General features: G+C 39.6%; 1 protein-coding gene across 6 annotated transcripts in view; it reads right to left on the bottom strand.

Moving 5' to 3' along the window:
• Nucleotides 1-687: 687 nt before the first annotated feature.
• Nucleotides 688-22243, bottom strand: part of BIRC6 (baculoviral IAP repeat containing 6) — a 312653-nt gene continuing 291097 nt past the window's right edge. For 4 of the 6 annotated variants that reach the window (XM_090045538.1, XM_090045571.1, XM_090045554.1 and 1 more), the window contains exons 71-74: nucleotides 19864-19941; nucleotides 11551-11739; nucleotides 3690-3824; nucleotides 689-2386 (exon numbers count right to left, since the gene is read on the bottom strand). In XM_090045538.1, the coding sequence (XP_089901664.1) occupies nucleotides 2207-2386; nucleotides 3690-3824; nucleotides 11551-11739; nucleotides 19864-19941 (582 nt within the window). In that variant the 3' untranslated portion in view covers nucleotides 689-2206. Of the gene's footprint in view, nucleotides 2387-3689; nucleotides 3825-11550; nucleotides 11740-19863; nucleotides 19942-22243 lie in introns of all 6 variants that reach the window. The other 2 variants (XM_090045546.1, XM_090045562.1) reach the window with 1 other exon arrangement.

The raw sequence follows: 22243 nt of genomic DNA, 5'->3' as shown, positions 1-22243 counted from the left end.
GAATCCCAATATCGCTCTCTGCCTTGCAGTCCCTGCTAAAAGCAGCCTCTGCTACAGGTAGCGCACGGTCTATCACCACTCTCTCACCAACGACACCCACACAACCCACACCGAGGTGGGGGCTCACACACTAATATAGCAGCCCCTTCCCAATCAGGCTGCTTGGCCGTTAGAATTTTCTGGAACGATGACGTCATGCTCTTGTTAACTGAGCATGAGTCTGATCAAGCTCTGCGTGGAAACCAGGCATGCGCAGGGCTGAAAAGTAGGTCACCGGTGATTGACAGCTCCTGGGGTCGCCCAGGGGGCACATGCTGGGCACACTGTGGAAATTTCCATGAGCCAGTGTTATCTGCGCATTATCAGACTTAACTCATGTGTTGCCAGCACTCATAAAATTTCTCTGGGACATGTATATAAAGAATTTATCTTCAGGTTGAAGGTGTGGAGCAGACTTCTGTTGGTGTGAGCTTGGTTTCAATCCTTCTTGACCAGTTTCTGTTGGTTGAGTAGCTGCCTTATGCAGCAAGTTTCAACTCAAAAGGAACTTTTTGGGAAAAAATGCATTTGAAAACAGAGGGTTTTAACTAACTCTTTTAAACTAGAACTTTTCTTTAATAATACAATACAAAACATCTTTGAAACAGAAGAGAACGTACTGGAAATGTGAGAGGACAGTCACTATTCTACTAAACTGCAGCTCCTTTTATTTTGAACCTTGTAAAAGCATTATCCCTCCAGTATTATAAGAAAATGACAAGGAAATAAGATTGAGAGTTGCACACAATTAAGTGAATGCTACCACAACACTGAGACAATATCAAGGGAGCAGCTGCACCAAACCCCGTTTCAAATGTCTCCCAATGTAATCATGGATTCCAGTATTTGGCTGTTTGCTTTGCTTAACAATGTGGTTATCGCAAAGACTCCCCAAGGTAACAAATAGGCAGACCTTGCTCAACTTGATACATTTAAGTCTAGTTAGCATTTCGTGCCATTTTTAATTGTGAGAAATGATGCACAATAAATCAAAAACCAAAAAAGAGTCCGATTTGATACTTATAAACAGCAACAAATAGAAAACGAAAAGATTTTGTTTCTTTCCTGATCGATAGTATTGTTATTACAACAGATCTCTCTCTCATCTGAGGGAGAATAATATTTGATTAGTTCTTTAAGGATTACTGAAAATTAAGAACAACTGACTGTAGTACCTGTAGTCTTAAAAGCAACACTGAATTATTAAACCCACCTAATACCTTATTTTTTTAGTATGCATCTGTGGCTTTAAGTATAAAATTGAAAAGGAACCTTTACAGTATGACCTATGCAAGATGTCCTTAGCTCCTGGCTAGTACTTAAGTAGTAAAATTAATACATCTGATTTTATTTGGTAAAATCAGATAATTCATTAAAAAAATAATTCCAGAATAGCCCTTACAATCAAATCAAGACAGATTTTGGAACACTTATTACCCTGCATAAAAGTAACTAAACAAAAGATAAATTCAGAAGTCCAAATTTTGGCATGAGGTAAAACCATGTGCATTTATTTCATCTGCATTTTAGAATTAGTAAGCATAAAATTAAATACGTTGACTGTAATAAATTCAGTCATACAAGTGCAAGTCTCCAGCTATAATGTATTTTATGGCAGATTATTTAAAAAATGTACCAGTAAATCATAAAAGAGGGAGCATGTCCATTTAACTTTTATTGAAGTATACAGGAGGTTTCCTTTAGAAATCAAATATGAGCATGAAGATATGGCCAAACGTAAAATCTATCAAATTCAGTGAAAATTTTCCGACTTTAAATAGTAGCTGTAAGAATGACCAATATATATTCTTTGTTACAACCGCCCTCACTCTACAAGTAAAAAAAAAATAATAATAAACATTCAGTAAACATTCTTTCCTAAGGTAGTTTCCCTTATATATCAGTGATTTATCCATTTCTTGTATACATAACTTTTTAAACATACCAATCAGTGGTTCTCACAATTGAAAAATAAAAGCACAAAAAAAGTTTACACTCTTGTACAGGTAAATAAAAGATCATTTTGAATTAAACTGTATATCCTTAAGGGCATAGTATAGCTTCAATTTCATTACCTATTACATAATTAGTTTCTTACATACAAATATTGACATATTTGGCTTGTGCTTCAAAGCCTTTGCGTCTAGAAAGTCTATGTCAATGCAGCTCATAATTTGAAGTCACTGGGGATATCTTTACTGCTGCTCGGTTTCACCTGGTCATGCAACATAGTCTCCTCAGAACTTGTTGTGGCACCGCATTTTTCTGTGGAGTCATCAGCATCTGGATCCAAGCCTTCAGGACAGGGAAGTTTCAGAAGCTCTTCCCGCAGCTGAGCTGTGTGACGCTGCATTGAAACATTAAAATGTTACTTTTCACACTTTGAAGAGAGAGTAATTTTGTTCCTAGCAAATTTCTAGGAAAGATATACAAGTGAGCACCCAGAAGTGGCTGTAAGAACCTAGGTCCCTTGCACACAGTCAGCATGAGTAGGGATATGGAATTCCTCCAGCCCCAACAAGCCTTGCAAAACAAAGGAGCCTAGGGAAGGCAGCAATGGAAGTGCCCAGGTATTGCAATGCTGTCCATTAAAATGGTGGAGTGGCCCAGTTGGGGCTGGGACTCCAGGGGAAATTTTGGACAACCAGAACTCACCGCTTCTAAAAGGTATAGTAGTAAGATAATAGAGACACATAAATGTTAGCATATGAACATACCTGTAAACTGCACACTAGTAACAAGCCCAATTGTATTCAAACAATGTATATGTAGCAACAGAAAGTGTCCCTCAATAGTAAATCCATAAAATTCTACTTTTTTTGCACAAAAAACACAAGTGAATTTATGAACGTAAGAAATGTCTTGTCATCCTCCTTAAAGGATACTAAAATACACTAGAACAATAAAATAACAAACCAACAGGGAATTAGAGGTGTTAACCATTATTAACCATTGGCAGAGGGTAGGTTTAGGTTAGATAGCAAGAGGCGCTACTTCACAGTCAGGGCGGCTAGGGTCTGGAACCAACTTCCAAGAGAAGTGGTGCAGGCTCTTACCCTGGGGGTCTTTAAGAGGAGGTTGGATGAACACCTTGCTGGGGTCATTTGACCCCAGTATTCTTTCCTGCCATGGCAGAGGGTCGGACTAGATGATCTGCTCAGGTCCCTTCCAACCCTAGAAACTATGAAACTGTCTTACTTAAAAATTACAGTAAGTGCAAGGCAAAATGCTAGCTGTTCTAGGCCTCATACAATTTTCTCTTAGTCCATGTAAGGAAATTGTTTCCTAGCTTTAAAAATTTATAGCACAGGGAGGCTGCATTGGAATTAGCATATTCCACATACATCTCAAAACAAATAAAATGCTACAAAATCTCCATGAAGATCTCTTACACTCCTCTACTTTATTCCTTATGAAAAATACTGCAGAGTAAATACTCATGAGAAACTACATAGAAAAGAAATAAATCCCATTTACAAGCAAATTCATAACCTTTTGTGAAACTGACAACCACCTACAGTGCATCTCAACAATTGTAAAGCTGTCAGTTATGTTTGCACTTTTTTTAAAGGTTGCCTTTTTTGTTTTGACTTGTGCCACTCTGCTCTTTGTTCCTCTCGTAGGAATGACACCATTGTTGGGCACCTCACCTTAAGAGCTGCTGCATGATGAGACATCGTCCTGCCTACCCGTTTGTCACTGCTGTAATGCTGTATGTCTGCTATCCATTCTTCACATTGAGCCATGATCTCCACTCTTTTCAAGTAAAAATGTTTATGTATAACCTGTAAGGAAATATGCAGTGTAAGACAACAAACAAATCTAATCGCTGACTTAACATGCACATGATTTAAGAACATGAAGACGGCAAGTGCTGACCTAAAAACGTCATCTCGATTAGCAATTGCCATATAAGTACCCACTTGTGTTACACAGCTGGAGTCTGAATGTCTAAACACAGTGCATGATTGGACGCTATCAAATTTGTCAGCACATAAAATACTAGCCAAATTCTCTGCTTAACCAGAAACTCCAGATAAAATCTGTTATATAGGATATACATTTGCACATCAATACTTTCTAATTTGGAAAAAAACCCCAACTACCGCATTAGTAGAGCTTTTATCACTTGTTTTAAAAACCATTCCTTTGCTAGCACAGAGGGGGTTTGCGTGTGTGTGGCGTGGTGCAATGGGGAAGAGCTTTAAATAATACTTCTGTCACATGACTCTACTGCTTTTGGAACAAACAAAACACAAATAGTAGAAAAAGTTGCATTCCCAAGTGAAGCAAATGGAAGAGCATCAATAGTTATGAAGTACTCTTAACTGCAGCTGTCAACTGGTGTGAAGGGAGTGTAACTACTACCATACCCCCTGGGAAGGGCTAGAACCTTTGTAGGTATTTGTAATCACAGACTACAGATTGCTGGTATGGCTCCCTACTATACTGGTAGAAGCGAGGTGGGATAAGTTACCTTACCTTTACTTTAGGATAAGAGTGTACACACACCAAGTTATGACTGAGTAGCTAATGTTGTAAGCTCACGACCAAGCTGACCTTAAAGCAATTTGAGTCAGGCTCAGACTTGAAGACCTGGGTTCAATTACTTAATCTGCTACACATTTCGTACATGCCTCTCTGTTACTTAAATATAAGCAAGGGAATGTAAGTACTTCCCAGGCACATTGTGAAGATAAAGAATTGTGAAGTACTTGGACAGTACAGTGGTAGACAGTACAGTGGTAGAGACCAGACAAGTATCTACCACACATAAGATTAATTCATCCTTCTACTTGCCTCTGGGCTAGGTAATTCATGAACGGACTGCCACTGATGCCACTGGATTTTCCGAGTCTATCCAAGTCTATTCCATCAGGAAAGACCAGCAATGCAATGAACAGGTCTCCCTGGCATGAAAAATGAACCTAGTACAAGCTGTGCATCTTTCAACTAAACGACCAGGCATTTGGTTTGTAGGTGAGGAACCAAATTTTCTTATTTCATTAGAGCAAACATCTACTTCTAGTAGTTTTTCAAATCAGAGTAAATGTGACCCTTACTCATGATTTCCAAAACATGTACCCAAAACCCAAAGAGGGAACATAGGCAGATGCAAACGATGCCTTGAATGGTACAGCTTTATCTGTAAGTACTAAACAACCTAAACACCAAAACAATTATAACCTGAAAACTCCAAAGCCCTATTCCTACTAAAACTTGCGCATGAATGGCCAAGAAAGTGGTGATGGGCAGGTGGATAAGTGGCTGATTTTTTTTTTTTATATAATGGCTGGAAGAAATCTGGGACAGCAATGGTTTATATAAAATCTTTTTAAGCTTGAGAAAAATGCAGTGCTAGGCTTGTCCTTGTTGTACTGCAAAGGGAAAGATACATTTTTTTCAGTGCAACACTGAATTGCTTAATTAATCTATTTTTACATCAATGAATCAACTTCTATTATTAGCTCCTAACATTACAACTGTCTTCTACAATGTCATACCTAATATAAGCAGAGTGGAAAAGGAGGATGCCATGATGTAATGTTAATGAGAAGCTTGGCTTAATTATGTCTACAGCAAAAGACATTACTTTATTCCTTCTGTGGCCCATTGACCATAAAAACTTGCTCTTTCAATGCTGAGTAAGTCTTTGCATATCACATAGAACAACACCACACTGATTTAATTCCAGGAAGTGTAAGACTATTATTTGTTTAGGATAATCTCTCTTAATTGTCATCATATTCTTTTATTAATTAAAAATGTATTATCTAGCATTTTGAAGAAACTCTAGTCGGTTAAAGCAGCGTATTAATAAGTCACCAGATAAAGGCTGCTATTGTAAAATCAATTCATTACCCCCAACACATACAAGACAGCCAACAGCTGTCCTCATGACAACACTTCTTGATTTCCTTCCACTTATACACTTAGAAATAGTCCTTTACTGGAGAAAACATAGTTTTTTGATTAGAAGAATGAAGTTTTCGAAGACAAGTTATAATATCAGCTGTCCTATAAATAGCAAATTTACTGGCAATATCAAATAAAGAAAGACAGGAAACATAACTGCACAAGCTGGGGCGGACCTCCCTGCTGCTACAAAAACACGTGGTTGATATATAATTGCATAACTGTTACAATTGAATGCTCCTGTAGTGATACAAGCATAACAAAACTGTTGCAATCTTAACCCTAGTTCATTCAGAATTAAATTTGCAAGGACTAAGGTAATGTGCATCTCTACATGAGCAGGCAGTGTTAATAGCTACAGTGCAGCAGCTGATGCATTCTCCACAGGGGCAATTTCCTTTCTCATTTTGAAGTGGTTATAAATTATATCTGTCCATAGCCAGAAACTGCATATTAAAGTACTTTGTTAACATAAATGGGAAATGTATTTCTTCCACCTTGACATACAGCAAGAGATTTCCTGATCAAGACAACAGCAAGCATGCTTTATAGTGCTTTAAGAGAAAAACAGAAACTCTGCTTCAGAAACAGCAAGCAGTTGATAAGGCACAGTTATTCACCGTTCTCCTGTACAAGATAAAACTTAATCAATTCCCTCATGCCATGGAAAGAGCATTCTGCTTCTGCTAAGAATCAACACTATCTTTTGAATTGTTCTACTCTAGCAATTCAGTGGGAAGAGGGGAGAAGGGTGAAAATTTGTTAGAAATTATAGCCCTTAAATTGTACATACAATTGTCAGTTGCCTGGTGAAGCTTGATTTCTATTTGGAGCAGTTATAATGGTTTAAACAGGAACCTAGTGCATGCACTATTTAACATAATTTAAAGCTCCAGTTTTTCTTTTTCCCTCTTGGCAATATAGCTTCGTTTCCACAGGCACTGAACATAGTAAGTATGCTAGCTGATCAGATCTTTTTTCAATGCATAACCTCCAAACAGTATATTGGATCTGCATATTAATGTATAAGAAAGATAAAAATTCCGTTCATCTAATGTGTAGGTGATGCATGTGGAATAGGGAGAAGCGATGAAGCAGCACTCCAAAGGGACTCATGCCATACAACATTTGTGAAGCATCTGATATAATGAGTTGTGGGCACATGGTAACAGCCATTTTAATCCAGTATGATTCTCTGATTTAGCAGAAAACATATTAGTACCTTGACCTTTTTTTCCTCAGCACAATGACATCTCAGCCCTACACGGTGAGGTATATTCCGAAGAACCATCTAAGTTTACTTCAAATTATGCACATCTCATTTGAGGTTTAAGGAGATGTGATTTACATCATGACTCTCCAATAAGTCCCAAGCAGGAGCTGAAGATTATTTGGGAGTTGCAGAAAAAGGAAGCTAACAATTGGAAGATTTAGAAGAAGAAAGTTCTTATCCAAAACCATCAGGTACAGTGGGTGGAAATTCAGACCATTTTCCTTCCCCCAGGGATGGGAGTTTCAGAGCATATTTCAAGATTTATTTGCTTTCTGTAAGCTGAGATCTGCTTTTTAATGTCAATGTTACTTTTTGCTTACTTGTTTTGTAGTTTTATAGAAATCAATCCAAGCTACAAATCTTGCATGCAGGCAGTGAGCTGTTTTACTGTTGCAATCATTTCAAAAGGTGTCTTTGTAAGAATCATCATCTGCTCTCACTGAATGACTGCTCTCTACTAGGATAAATCCATTTGGATACACCTTACTCCACCCGCTTAACAATAAGACAGGATATCACGGTGTGATGCCTGCTTTAAAAAAATCCCCACATATTAACAGAATCCAAGATGTTCAGCTGGTAGGCAAAAAGCATTGAACAAATTTTTGGTGATTTTACTTCAAAGGCAAGCTACTGAAACTGAATTAAGCTCTACAGGTAATCCAAATGTATTAGCTTAATTTGGTCTGCATAAGGAATAGAGTCATGTCAGTGTCAAGTGGGTAACAGAGATCAATGAGCTACATGGGAAATATTAAAATGCACTTTTTTACCATTTTCAGTTATTTAAATAGCTATAATTAGATAATTTTCCTCAGCAAAAACTACTTACAAATACTTATGAAAGATTTATTAGTTGAAAGAGGTGTCACAGCACCATCTGTGTCAATGCCTGTAAGTTCTTATGTAAAATATTAATAGTCCATTTAGAAGAACAACTATGGTTTTCTTACCATATTAATATCTGAATTAATAGGGCCAGAGCATACAGCACATGTCACAGTTTATCTAGGAATGTGATAAACTTCCCCTTCCCATGGAACCAACTTAGCTATTCCTGTGGATATTTCTCCTTCCATGCTCTTGCTAACTTTACAATTTGTATTCTTGCAGTTATTCTTAAGATTTCTGCATACTAAAAAGGTGGAGGTCTAATGTAACCTGTACCCTTGAAAGAAGTCTAGCAATGTGAATAATCCTGCAAGACAGTGATTTTCAGCTGGGGTGTACCCAGAGATCCTTTGAAGGGTGGTGTGAGGGATGAGGAAATAAACAGGTAAGTATAGGCTCAGGCTGAGTCCCTGGTTGCCCACTCCCTTTGCCTCTGCTGCTTGGCCCCTCTGCAAAGAGAGGCCAAGCACTATAATAAATAAGTTACTATATTTACTCAAACCTAACACAAGTTTATTTCCCCCATTCAGCTAAAGGAAAAAGACTCCTCGTCTTAGAGTTGAGCACATATCAGAAAAGCAACTGCTGAGGCTCCCAATGGGGCCAAGGTGGCCCGTGAGGCAGGTAGGGGGTGCATGGGGCATGGGGATCAGATGGCGGGGGGGTGCAAGGAAAGGGACATGCAGAGTGAGGGGAGCAAAGGGAAGGGGTGTAGGGACATACAGTACAGGGGGGAGCACAGGGGAAAGGGTGGCGGGGAAGGGGAAGATGCGCTGTCTGCCCATTTCTTTATGGGAAGAGATGTGCAGACAGTGAGGAGGGGAGGGAAGGGGGCTCATGGGGAAGAGGTGCTCCGAGCCAGGGGATTATGGGAAACAGATGTGTGGAGGAGCAGGGTGAGCTATTGAGACTCCAACCCTGACCCTGACCTGGGCTGGGGGTTAGAGCCTGGACCTTTCTCACTGCTACTCCCTGGCCCAGTCAAATGCTCCATGCCCCTGGCAGAGACCAAGTCTGAGCAGCTGCAAAGGCAAGTGGCAGGGGAGTGGGGATAGTCACCAGAAGGGCACAAGTGGTTGGGGATGGAGGGAGGGGAGCAGGGGGAGGTAGAATGGCAGGTGTGTGTGTGTGGTGGGGGGAAAGTAGAACAGATAAGGCACATGGGGCAAGCTGCCTGCCCCCTAGTCATTGCTATCCCTGTGGCAGTGATGGGGAGATCCAATAACTAGATTCTAGATATGGGAAATTAAAACAAGTTTCTAATTTTCCATGTCTAGAATCTAATAAATGGGGGGAAGCATCTAAAATTCAGGGCTGTCTTGGATTTGGGTCAATACAGTTTTTTTAAATGGAGTGCTGATCAATTTATAGAAATTCTGGAGGGGTGCTTGAGACTTGAGCTGTGCCTTGAGTGGTTCCCATGCTAAAAAAGGGTGAGAACCACCATGATAAGATGGCGACTTTAATATAAGCTACACTTTTACATAAAAAAATTCTCTTTAGGGATGCTGACAGAAGTTGTAGGGTTCACTCATGTTTGACCAACTATCTTGCAGTAATGATCATACCAATTCTTTTATGGCTTTTAATTTGTCCTTCCTGTCTAGTAATAGACTTCTAACTTTCCTTTTATATCTGGAGCAGCATGACCAAGTGAATTCATCAAAATGAAGTGATTTAGTTTTTTTCTTTAAATACCAGATTTGCTGGTCCAGTGAAGACAAAGTCATTAATATAATAAGGTCAACACTGCCGTATCAAGTTCAAGTCAACTGGTTTTATATTAATAAATATTTATCTTGTGAACAACCACAAAGTAATCCTAACAGAAACTGGCAGAGGCCTGAAAATTATTTTCTGTGCTTTTAGATGAGCAGAAATCCCATTCAGCTTTGTCCCTACAAAGGACCAAATGATAGTCTACCTAAGTTCCCTTAAATATCTAAGTGGGATTATTCTGCACTAGGCAGAAGTCCCTAAAGAAACTCCCAATATAAAAGGTGGGTGGCTCCTTCTCTTTGCTGATCTTTAGAGACTCAATTGTAGGGGTAAAAGACTGCCGCTACAAAAGTAGATGCATTAATAATTTTCAAGGACTGGAACAGGGTGGGAAATAATTACACTTAGGCACCTAACAGGTAGAAGAGAATCTGGCAACTAAGTACCTCTTCATAGTATAGATCAGCAATTTTCACACAATACAATTAGAACAGTCAACTTTTAAACTGTGAAACATGAACTCGCCAAAATTTATAGAACCACACTTAGATTCTCCACCTCTTTCAAAAATTTGTAAATTCTAGTAAAATAAGTCCCTCTTATAGCTCGCACTTCCACAAGTCATCACTGTCACCCCATTTTCTAGTACGAAGCTAGATAATAATATGCACATTTCTGTCATTCCAAAGTTTGTGTTTAGTAGTTATTTCCAACATTTTCCTTTAAGCTTTTTTATATACTTTTCATCCACAGGCTGAAATTGTTCCTACTCCCCATGCTGTCTGCCCTCAAACCAAACCCCATAAACTTATCTGAAACCAATTGATTCCAGGGCCGTTAACAGTAGATAGGACTGGCTGATTTTTTGGGAGACTCCCACAATATGGTTCTTTGGGATTCACCTTACAGCAGGGAATTCGGATGTCATGATGATGATTGTTAGGGACCTATGCACAGAAATACTCACAGACTCTTTAACAAAAAGAAGCTTTTTACTTCTCTCAAACAGCGAGTGTCAGAGCGGTTTCAGAATGAGAGTCCTTTGGTTTCAGCCCCATACCTTCTTCACTAGGGTTCACTGCCTCATGATTTTGAGTTGCTCCTTTTTAAGGCAAAGATGCCATGTGGACTTCTCAAAAAAGCCAATCTGGAGGCATTCCTAGTATTGTCAAGTGAAATTGAAGATGGCACTCCCCCTATATCTTCTCACAGCCTCAAATTCATCTAGCATCCTCCAAAATCTGATTTAATTGTGGCTACAGTTTTTTAGGAAACCCCAAAGAGCACTGGGTGTTTCTAGGGGACAACAAGGAGCTTGTAATTTCAAGGGAAGTTCATTGTTAAAATTCTACTGGAGCCTTGGCCTGAGAGAAAACTGGCCTTGTTGGTATTTTCAGATATGCAGAATATCACTTGGGTGTAACATGAACTATTGTTATTGCACTGGCATGTTCAGTGGTTCAACATCTTTGAGCAAAGCTCTCCCCCCCGCTTTCAGGACCTAATGCTTTTATATTTAATGGCTTAGTCCACTGAAGATTCCTAAATATTCTTCTATCATGTTCCATAGCTGTATAATATTTGTCTTAGCTTTTTGTGTTTGAAACATCTGCATCTAAAAGAGATACAATTTCCAGTATAAAGCAATTATAACTGTCTGAGTCTTTTGGTTATTAAAGCTAGGTAGCTACTTTTAATTTCATAATACTTACCTCCTTAAAACATGGCGAAGGATTTCTGATTTGTTCAAGCATAGCCCATTTAACTGTTGCCTGCCGTATATTTCCATCATACTCTCTAGAGCTCTGTGTACCACTAGGAGTACCTCTAGATCTTTCATACCCTGGTTCATTAAAATAGGGTTCTGCTACCAAGATGAGGGACTGGACAGACACCAACACCTGTGGAGAAAAACAGCAAAATGGATAAATGAAGTAATGTAGCCTTTTGTGTGGCGAGCGCTGCTTATTTTCAACATATGCATTTTAATTTGTCTATATTAGATGAAAAATGTTTACAAAATGCATTAATGTACCCTATGTAACTGTCTTGCTGGTCTATATCTGAAACACTTATCATACTCCTTAGAAACCACTAGCCATGTCATTAATCATCTAATCTAAAGAAAAAATATAAAATAAATTATAATACCGTTAAAACAACTACATAATGCCTCCGGATTTATTTAAAAATAAATTGGCATGGTCTCATGTGATATATGTCATTCAATACAGCAGCCAAACTTCGCAACAGCAGGGACCTGAACACTTTGTGCACAGTATTAATAAATCTCAATTTACACTTGCACATGGATAGAGGGACATACATCCCTACATATATACAAAAAAGCCCAAATACGAAAAAATATATGCATAGAGAACATACAAAGAAGCAGTTTAGTACCCATAGGCCAAAGGCTTAAAAAAAAAAAAAAATCAGCCTTCAAGCAAAGTACATGGGAGACAAATATATAAAATGTTGCTGAGAAAAATGTTCACAAAGCAGCCTAGTAAGGTAGAGGGGGAGGGAGGGAGGGGTGGGACTGTTATTTAGTTATCTTAATGTGGATTCAGGCCTTTAGGGCACTTTTACATGTGCTCCAACACATTCTGATTAGAACGCATCAGAGCAGACTCGATTAATCAAGTCTGCTGGAGTCTCTTGTGTATTCAGCATCCCTGCATTTCAAAATGGTGGCAGGACTGCTTTAACTAAAGCTTGATGAGCTTTAAAGTTAGCCACCATTTTGAAATGTGGGGATGCTGAATACACGAGACACTGTGGGTGTTTTAATTAGAGCAGAGCCACTCTAATTAAAAAGCCTCCACCCCCACTCCAGAGCATGTATATAGGTGTCCTTAATGCTGAACATGTAAGTTTGAAAATGTATCCATATCTACTGCAAATGTAACTGCATGTCAAGATAACTGGAAAAAGTGTTCATTTTAGTGGAATTTCCTGTATAACATAATGCTAAAAAACACTGATTTGAAAAATACTATTTGAAATTTAGGTGCAGAGAAGCTGTTTTAGAGAATTAGCTGACATATAACTGCTCCTTTTGGTACAGAAAAGGTACCATCTTTGCAAGAGGTGAATTGCTCTATTTATTTTTCCACAGTTAAAAAAACTAGTTAAAGCTTAACACTGGCATTTTCAGAGGGGTGCCTTGAATCTAAAACGTATGAGAATCACTGCTTTAAAAGATTCATTTAATGATTTTCCATGTGAACAAAAACATTTTTTAGTAGATCCACTCTCATTATTATATTCTTGCTGATCTGGAGCTCAACCAAGTATCCCAGTATGTGACAGAAGTTATCCCATCTTCAACTTAAAGTAGGAGGAAACCAACTCTAATGTTACTTCCTAATCAGTGGTGAAAGATATCTCACTTTTCTCTTTGTAAAGCAACTGAAAAAGTAAGGACTGGATGAACATATTTTGCTTAAAATTGATCTAATTTTTAATTCTATTGCACCAAAAAAAAAATAAAAATGAGGGAAGACAACTGGGAGGCCAAGTAAGATATTGAACACAGGACCATAATCTAGGCATAAGTGAGCTATAGTCACTTAGGGCACCTATGCACATGTAGCAAGGCTGCTTCTACATGCTGTAATTATAGTGTATTCAAGCAGACTTGATTAATCAATTAGATTAAAACCACTCTCCAAAACCTAAATGATTAATATAGTCTGCGGAAGCTTGGTAATTACTGAGCTCCAGCAGACTCCAGCGTCATGTGCATCAGCATGCCAGTGCTTAAAAATGGTGGTGGGGGCGCTTTAACTAAAGCTTGTTCAACAAGTTTTAGTTAAAGTGCACCTGCTGCCATTTTTCAGTGCAGGGACACTGATAAGCATGAAGCTCCAGGTGCTTTAATGAGAGTGGCTACAAGTGCCACTCTAATTAAAGAGCCTCCCCACTGAAGCACGTGTATAAATGCCCATACAGCCCTTTATTCACTGAGTTATGCTGGACAAATTGGTTACATTTTTTGAGAACTTGATGGTGTTTAACACCGAAAAATGCAAGGTTCTCCACCTTGAAGGAAAAATCTGCAGCATGCTTATAGGCTCAGCAGTGCTACGCTGGCTAGCACTATAGAAGCAAGGGACTTGGGGGTCATCACTGACCACAAGATGAACATGAGCCTGCAGTGTGATGCTGCGGCTAGTAAAGCGACCAAAACTTTGGCTTGCATGCATAGATGCTTCTCAAATGCAAATCCTGGGACATCATTCTCCCCTTGTACTCGGCCTTGGTGAGGCCGCAGCTGGAGTACTGCATCCAGTTTTGGGCTCCACAATTCAAAAAGGATGGGGAGAAACTTGAGAGAGTCCAGAGAAGAGCCACATGCATGATCAGAGGTCAGGAAAACGGACCTTACGTCAACAGGCTCTTTAGCCTGGAAAAGCGCAGGACTGGGGGTGATCTGGTGGCCACCTATAAGTTTATTGGGGTGACCACCAGTATCTGGGGGAACGTTTCTTCACCAGACTGCCCCAAAGGATGACGAGGTCCAGTGGTTATAAACTACTGCAAGACCGTTTCAGGCTGGACATAAGGAAGAATTTCTTTACTGTCTGAGCCCCCAAGGTCTGGAACAGCCTGCCAGCGGAGGTGGTTCAAGCACTTACACTGAACACCTTCAAGAACAAATTGGATGCTTATCTTGCTGGGATCCTCTGACCCCAGCTGACTTCCTGCCCCTAGGGCAGGGGCTGGACTTGATGATCTCCCGAGGTCACTTCCAGCCCGAATGTCTATGAAATCTGAGACTGAAAGATTTTCATAATTTCTGTCTACTGATAATGGTTCTCTACCTTTGTACATACACCTCCTCACACACACTTAAAACTATGAAATCCTGCAATTGGAACTGCTAAACAGAACCTTTACAACGAGACAAAGGTGCCACTAGTATATGACAACAAAGATCACTAGCTTCCACTGAGGTCAGAAAAAAGTTAGTGTTTTCATCACTATGTATACAAGTGATTTTTCTTCAAACAAGAGTTCTTGTGTGCTTTAATAACACTATTTAAAAAGCCAATATACAGCCTCTCAGGAAAAAGATGCCGACTGTTTAAGTTCTGCTATAAAGGTTACTGGGTCGGCATCTAGTTTTTTCAGTTTTAAATTTCATCGTTAGTCAACGTATTGTTGTCCTACTTAAAAGAAGTTTCATGCAAAAAGCCCCAAATTTTATTTATAGATAAACAGAACCCAAACAAGCTGCAGCTATTTACCATAATGGAGGATGGACTTTTAGGTAGCTAGTACTGGCCAGGATTCATTCTGAATGAAGTCAACAGGAGCTTAGTTAGGCCAACACACAACACTTTTTTTTTTTTTTTTTAAACCGCTCTCCAAAACCTAAATGTTGAATCTTGTCATTAAATTAGTGATGAATTCATACAATGTGGTATATGAAAACAACAAAAATCTGCTGTCATTATTATTTAAGTATCTTACTTTTTGGTTATTTTAAAAACTGAGCTATGGTAGACGCTGGCTACTGAAACAGACTAGAAATTTTTGGTTTTGATCATTATGCTTACTTTTAATAAGATTTATTGTTATAACTTATATTTTCAATTAATTACAAACTCTAAACTGAATTTTCTAGTTTCCGCCATGTTAGAAAATTATACACCACTGAAACATTTTGGGTGGACTAACAATAATTTTAATTTTTCAGCTAGAAAAACATTAGTGGCTAATTCTTTCCAAGCAATTTATTTAGTTCTGCAGCTGTTTTCCATTTAATAGCTTTCTCTCTCACAGTGGAGATTTTGCAAAAGTGTTATTTTATTGCCTTCAAAATGAAACCCTGAGAAAGTAAAAACATATCAGAACAATATAAAATTAGTCTGAAGTCAGGCAGAAAGTAGGGCTGGGGACACTTTGGAGATTAACTGCTTCAGAGAGGCATGAACTTTCATATGCAACAACCTACTTCATCAGATGCTATCAGCTGTGGTGGTTGAACTGACAAAGTAAGTTGTTTCCTCTGAAAGCTCATGCCTCTCTCATGCCTGTTAGTCTCTAAGGTGCCACACTGCCCTGCCTTTTCCCAAACTTTATTACTGAATTAGATTTTATTCTAACAATGAAACCTAACTTTTTATAAAAATGTACCACCAATTATTCTCTCCCAAAGTTGCTCTGTAACTACACAGGTTAACAAAAACCTGTGAGCCATTCCGAAACAAAGGCTTCTGGGTGAACATAGGGTTTCCTGAATGTGCATGTATATCAGCTTCATTTGTTAAAATTTTCCAAACTTTCAGTTTCTCAAGATCTTATCCATTTGTGTTAGAAAACCATTTAAAAATACCAAGATCCATAGCTGAGACTAACCCTGTGCATGTGAAAGGTTTAGAACTTGGAGAATTTTTTTTTCCAGAAAGCAGTAGACTAAGCATAAACACTACTTCTAGGCATGTAAGAACCGAAACCAGGGCCTACACAAGGATCTGGACCAGAAAACACAATGTACTGGGGAAGAACCACTCAGAGACAGACTCAAATGTGTTCTACAGAAATTCTGAACAGGCTACTTTCAGGTATTTTCACAAGTTCTGCCATGGTTTGTATGTTGTACTGCATATAAACATGTACATTTATCCTGACATTGGATCAAGATTTCATAGTGTTCTCTACAGGTATTTATCAATGCTATTTCTTCCTGGTAACTGCAACATTATCATCATGCTTACTTATAAGGCTGATATATACCATATATCTTTTATTATGTTTTTCCCCTCAGCTTTACTGAAAGGTTTATTTGCAGGTTGTGGAAGATTTAAAAAAAAAAACCAAACAAACTATAGAGACTGTATTTTTCACTTCCCTATCCACTTCTTACTGTTTGGAGGCTGCTTGTGTTCAGCATAAACAACATACAGATGTTACATGATTTCTGCATGATAATATGATTCCTATCTTCCAACTTTTTGATGTCTACTCAAAATCAGCACCTGGATGAAGAGGAGCTGTCTACAGCAAAGATAAGACAAGGCAACAGAGGTAGTACCTGCAAGAAGGAAGCAATGCTTTGTAGAACTTGCATCTTCTATAGCAGCGGTGCTCAACTTTTTGGCCTCCTGCCACCTGGACTGGGCCCTGCACACCTGGATCTAGTATGTAGGGCCATACTATCTGTTCCACAGAGCTCCCCATGAGTCCAGAAATTGGCAACAGGGGAGCAGCAATTAATGCTGCCACCACTCCCCGCTGACAAATTTTCAAATCTGCAGGTAGCCCTGAGCTGGATGTTAAGAACCCCTGTTCTACAGCATCTTTCATGATAAAGAGGGCAATTACCTTTGGATGCTCTAGTCAGCCTATAGTTTAAGGGTCATTTTGAACTTCTAAGCAGTATTAGATGTCCAAATGGCCTTGCTAGAAAATGTTTTTATCATTCATGCGCAGATGGCTATAAAATTTCATCTCATTCTGTTACACATGGACCAGGCTGCAGCAAAACCTGCATCGCCTCCAGTCTTGATGAGTGAAATGAAGCAAGCTTCAGCTCATGAAAACTTGCGTTATCTATCTACTTACCTAACTAATACTTCCATTAGTTTTTTGGGTGCAAATCTACCCTGGCTTATGCAACAGTGATGGTACACATCTTGAAAATTCTTACTTGTTAAAAAAGAGTGCAGCAGTCTCCAACACAACTGATTGTACACAATCAACTCAGTGATCCACTCTGTGCTGACTTTCCACAGCAGTGCTTCTCTACCCGTGGGTCGTGACCCAAAAGTGGGTTGCCAAAATACATTAAAGTGTTGCTAACAAACTTTAAAAATGGATTCTCCTTTAAAGGAGAACACTGTCAGAAACTGTGGCTTTTCCCTTGCAGGCTGGCAGAGCTCCAGCCTGCAAGACGCTGCTTGGGGTTCCCCATGCCCCACACATTCCCCACCTGGTGCCACATACCCACCATCTGCCCCACCCCACACACTGGGAGGCTGGGAATAGGGGACAACAGGTTGTGAGTGAGGGGCACTGGGTGAGGACTGGCCATTGATGTTTAAAAATGGGTCCTGGTACAAAAAAGTTGAGAACCACTGCTCTACAGGGTACAAATTCTAGGTTCAGGGTTTCTATCTAAAGTCCCATTCAAGCCCCTCCAATGGAATTGGCCCTGGATATCTGAGAGATTTCCCATGGCAACTAAGTATAACTCTTCCAACAGGAAGTGGCACATGACTGCAGGAAACAAACTTGTAGTCCCACACAACAGAATGAAAGAAAAATAGAGCTAAAGGCACCTCAGGAAGTTATCTAGTTAAACTTCCTACTTAAGGTAGGACCATCCATGTTTAAACCATCTCTCCTCCAAGCATTAGTCTACCCTGCTCTTATAAACTTTCCTGCACAGAGATTCTACAACCTCTCTAGTTCAACTGTTACAGTGCTTAATCACACTCACAGTTAGGAAATTCTTACTAATATCCAACCTAAAATTCCTCTGTTCTATTTAAGACTATTATTTTAAAGTTGTATCACATGCGGAACTCTCACCTTCAAGAAATGGGAATTACACTACTGAGTTAACCACTTTCAGAAATAAAGCTACATTCATTTATCTGGTTTCAGCCTATTTTCACAGAAGACCTGGTAGTCCTCTCTCTCTCTTGTACATGGAGAGGAAACTCAAGTTTTCATGGCTATTAAAAAATGTAAAGCTGTACTTCTAAATTTAAAAATTTATAAGACAGTCAGACATTACATTTAAATTTTCTGAAACATTTTTTAAAAATGAATCTGTTATTTGCTTTGCTGCTTTATTACCCAATCCCATAGAACAGAAAAAAAAAAAGTTAAAAGTACAGATTCTTGCAGAAAAGGAAAACAAAAATCATTAGGAGATTGGAATGCTAAAGGAGGTAATCTGCCACAAACAATGACGTTTTGAAGCAACTCTGTCCATGAAAAAAAATCTCTTAATTGGTGTTATGCCTTGCAGTCATTTCAAAATGCTAATTAGATGGCTCTGTGGAAAACAAAGCTATTCAGTAACACTGAAAGCATAGGGTAGCCCCGAAACATTCCTTTTATAGGAACATATTAGTAAATGCATCAACACAAACAATCTATTTGCAAGCATTGTGCCTGTAAAAAGAGGTTAACTCCTACAGTCACAAAGCAGTATTTTTTTTATTAAATGTCCAATTACAGCAGCCTTTAGGAGTGAAATAAAATGAGCTAATCAAGGCCAGCTTTAGTATTCTGAGAAATATTTAATGATGACACTATTACAACAGCATCATGCTATTTTTCAAATGGGAATTGCACATTCTTGTGAAACTGACCAGCTATATTTAGATGAGCTACAGAACAATTATGTGCAGTGCAGATGCCATCAATAAGTAAGGGTAGGGAATGAATACAAGAAATTAAAAACCGGAACAATTCTACAAAACTAATGATGTTTCTGACACTCTGGAAAGGAAATAAGAGAGTGAGAGATGGCTGAGGACTAGGCCTTCCAGCACACTAAAAAGCTCAATAAAGGGAATAAATAGCTTTCCCTGGCACAAAGCAGACCATAGAGCTTAAGACAACTGAGACTACAACTTCTATGTGCTGTCTATTATTCCACCCTTAAGGGCTATAATTGCCATACTGTTCTTTCAGACAGAGACGAATGAATAGGGACAACTTCCAGAACCTGTCAATACATGGATGAAGGATGGCTGTTAAGTTTTTATTGCTAAATATACTTACTTTGAAGAGTTAACTAGGTCAAGATTGCCAGTGATTCATATTTAATTTCTGGATATACAGTCAGGGATCTCAGAGTAAGCAAACTGACTGTTGATGCCAAGTCCTGACATCTGTCAAATAAATACAATGCAAGCCTTTTTTCTTTCCCAAAGATTATTACAGCATCTCCTAGCAACTGCTGAGTACAATCAGAGGATGTTTACACGGAAGAAATCAATGGCAGAGGCATGACTTAGCTCTGGATACCTAGATTATAAGCAGGAAAAACTGCTTACTTGCAAAAAACTTGATGTTTGCGGATTCCACTTCTCTTCTGGCCTTCCATGCCATGTGTTGAGTATGCTTAAACAGACCTGAAGATAGAAACAATTATTAATAAAGCAGTAAAAGAACATTACATATATGGGCACACACAGTATATAGTCAACACGGACCATGACATTTAGATTTAAAATAAATTAACTTAAAACTAATAGGAAACTGCATTACATTCTAGCCTGAACTGCTGCAAATTAGTCTGTTCTGAAGTCTGAAATGGAAACTTATTTAAATGATGCAGAGAAAATCCACTAAGGGCACTAAACTAGCAAATGGAGGGAAGTGTTTTAATGCATTTAGGACAGTACCCCAAGAAGCAGCATAGTGCTACCATTCTCTTTTTTCAGGGGGTGAACTAGAGAAACACGATCAAGAACTTAAGAGTGACGTAGCTTAAATCTTATCTTCCAAAGTGAGTAGGGCCCTAAGGAGCTTTAACGGACTAAGATTCAAAGATAGCCCCCCCCCCAAAACCCAACTAATTCCCCAAAAGTACATGGACAAACATACGCTTGGAGTGGTTGCAAAAGTGGAAGGGCTGTTGCTCTAGACCAGGGGTTTTCAGCCGTTTTTAAACAAATGTACCCCTTCTGTGTCAAAGTTTCACCTCATGTACCCCTTTATATTTTTTTGTTTTTAATGTTACCAGCTGGGCATTGCCTTCTACACAGGAGCTCTTGAACTTATATTGGCAACATTTTATAGAAGCATGGCATTAGCTGTCATGGTTCCCCCGCTTTACTTGTGGAAGGTTAGGGTGTTAAGTCTATGTCAAATGCAAATTTCAACAAGCTTAGGTCATTTGTAGGGCAAGTGCTGTGGGACCAGGGACCGCAGGCAAAAAGGTGTGTACAAAGAGTGGTTGTTCTTTAAGGACATGATCCTTGAGGCACAAAGGAAGTCCAATCTCATGCAGAGAAAAGGTAACAGAAGGGCTGGGAAACCCTCTTGGATAAACAGGGAAATCATGGTCCTCTTAACGAAGAAGAAAGAAGTTTATAAACAGGAGAAGTTCAGGGCGGGCCCCAAGGAGGACTATTCCACAACAACCCACAATTGCAGGGAACAGATAAGACAGGCTAAAGCAGCAACCAACTTAGATTAGCAACGGCAATCAAGAACAACAAGAAGTCCTTCTTTAGGTACATGAGGAACAGCAGGAAAACAAATGCGAGTATGGGGCCATTGTTCAACAACTCAGGAGAGCTGGTTACTGGCACCCAGGAGAGAACTGAACTCCTGAATGACTACTTCACCTCAGTCTTTCACCAGACCAAAGGGGAAGTCATGACAGGTAGAGTAGAGGATGAGCACAGTAGGAATAGTCACCTTCCTACTATTGCTGTAGAAATGGTGTATGACAAATTAATAAAATTAGATGTATACAAGTCGGCAGGACTGGATGATCTTTATCTGACAGTGCTGCAGGAGCTGGATGAAGTCATTGTGGAACCCCTGGCAAAACTTCTCCAGAGTGCCACAAATTGTAGAAGTCCCTGAGGACTGGAAGAGGGCCAATGTTGTGCCCATCCACAAGAAGGGCAAGAGCGAGAACCCAGGTAACTATAGGCCAATCAGCCTAACTTCCATCCTAGGGCAAATCCTAGAAAAGTTAATTAAGGAATCTATCTGCGACAAGCTTGCAGAAGGTATTTCATAGATTTCATAGACATTAGGGCTGGAAGGGACCTCGGGAGATCATCGAGTCCAGCCCCCTGCCCAAAGGGCAGGAAGTCAGCTGGGGTCATAGGATCCCAGCAAGATAAGCATCCAATTTACTCTTGAAGGTGTTCAATGTAGGTGCTTGAACCACCTCCAATGGCAGACTGTTCCAGACCTTGGGGGCTCGGACAGTAAAGAAATTCTTCCTTATGTCCAGCCTGAAACGGTCTTGCAGGAGTTTGTGACCGTTCGACCTCGTCATCCCTTGGGGCGCTCTGGTGAACAGATGTTCCCCCAGATACTGGTGGTCACCCCTGATAAACTTATAGGTGGCCATCAGATCACCCCTGAGCCTACGCTTTTCCAGGCTAAAGAGTCCCGTGGCTCTCAGCCTGTCAACGTAAGATCTGTTTTCCTGACCTCTGATCATGCGCGTGGCTCTCCTCTGGACTCTCTCAAGCTTCTCCACATCCTTTTTGAATTGTGGAGCCCAAAACTGGACGCAGTACTCCAGCTGCGGCCTCACCAAGGCCAAGTACAAGGGGAGAATGACGTCCTGGGATTTGCTCGAGAAGCATCTATGGATGCACGCCAGGATTTTGGTCGCTTTACTAGCTGCAGCATCGCATTGGAGGCTCATGTTCATCTTGTGGTCAATGATGACCCCCAAGTCTT

The sequence above is a fragment of the Crocodylus siamensis genome, chromosome 1 (genome assembly GCF_052110815.1).
Source record: "Crocodylus siamensis isolate JL-2025a chromosome 1, ASM5211081v1, whole genome shotgun sequence".
Lineage (NCBI taxonomy): Eukaryota > Metazoa > Chordata > Crocodylia > Crocodylidae > Crocodylus > Crocodylus siamensis.
The sequence above is the reverse complement of the archived record's forward strand: the minus strand, read 5'-3'. Positions and strand labels throughout refer to the sequence as shown.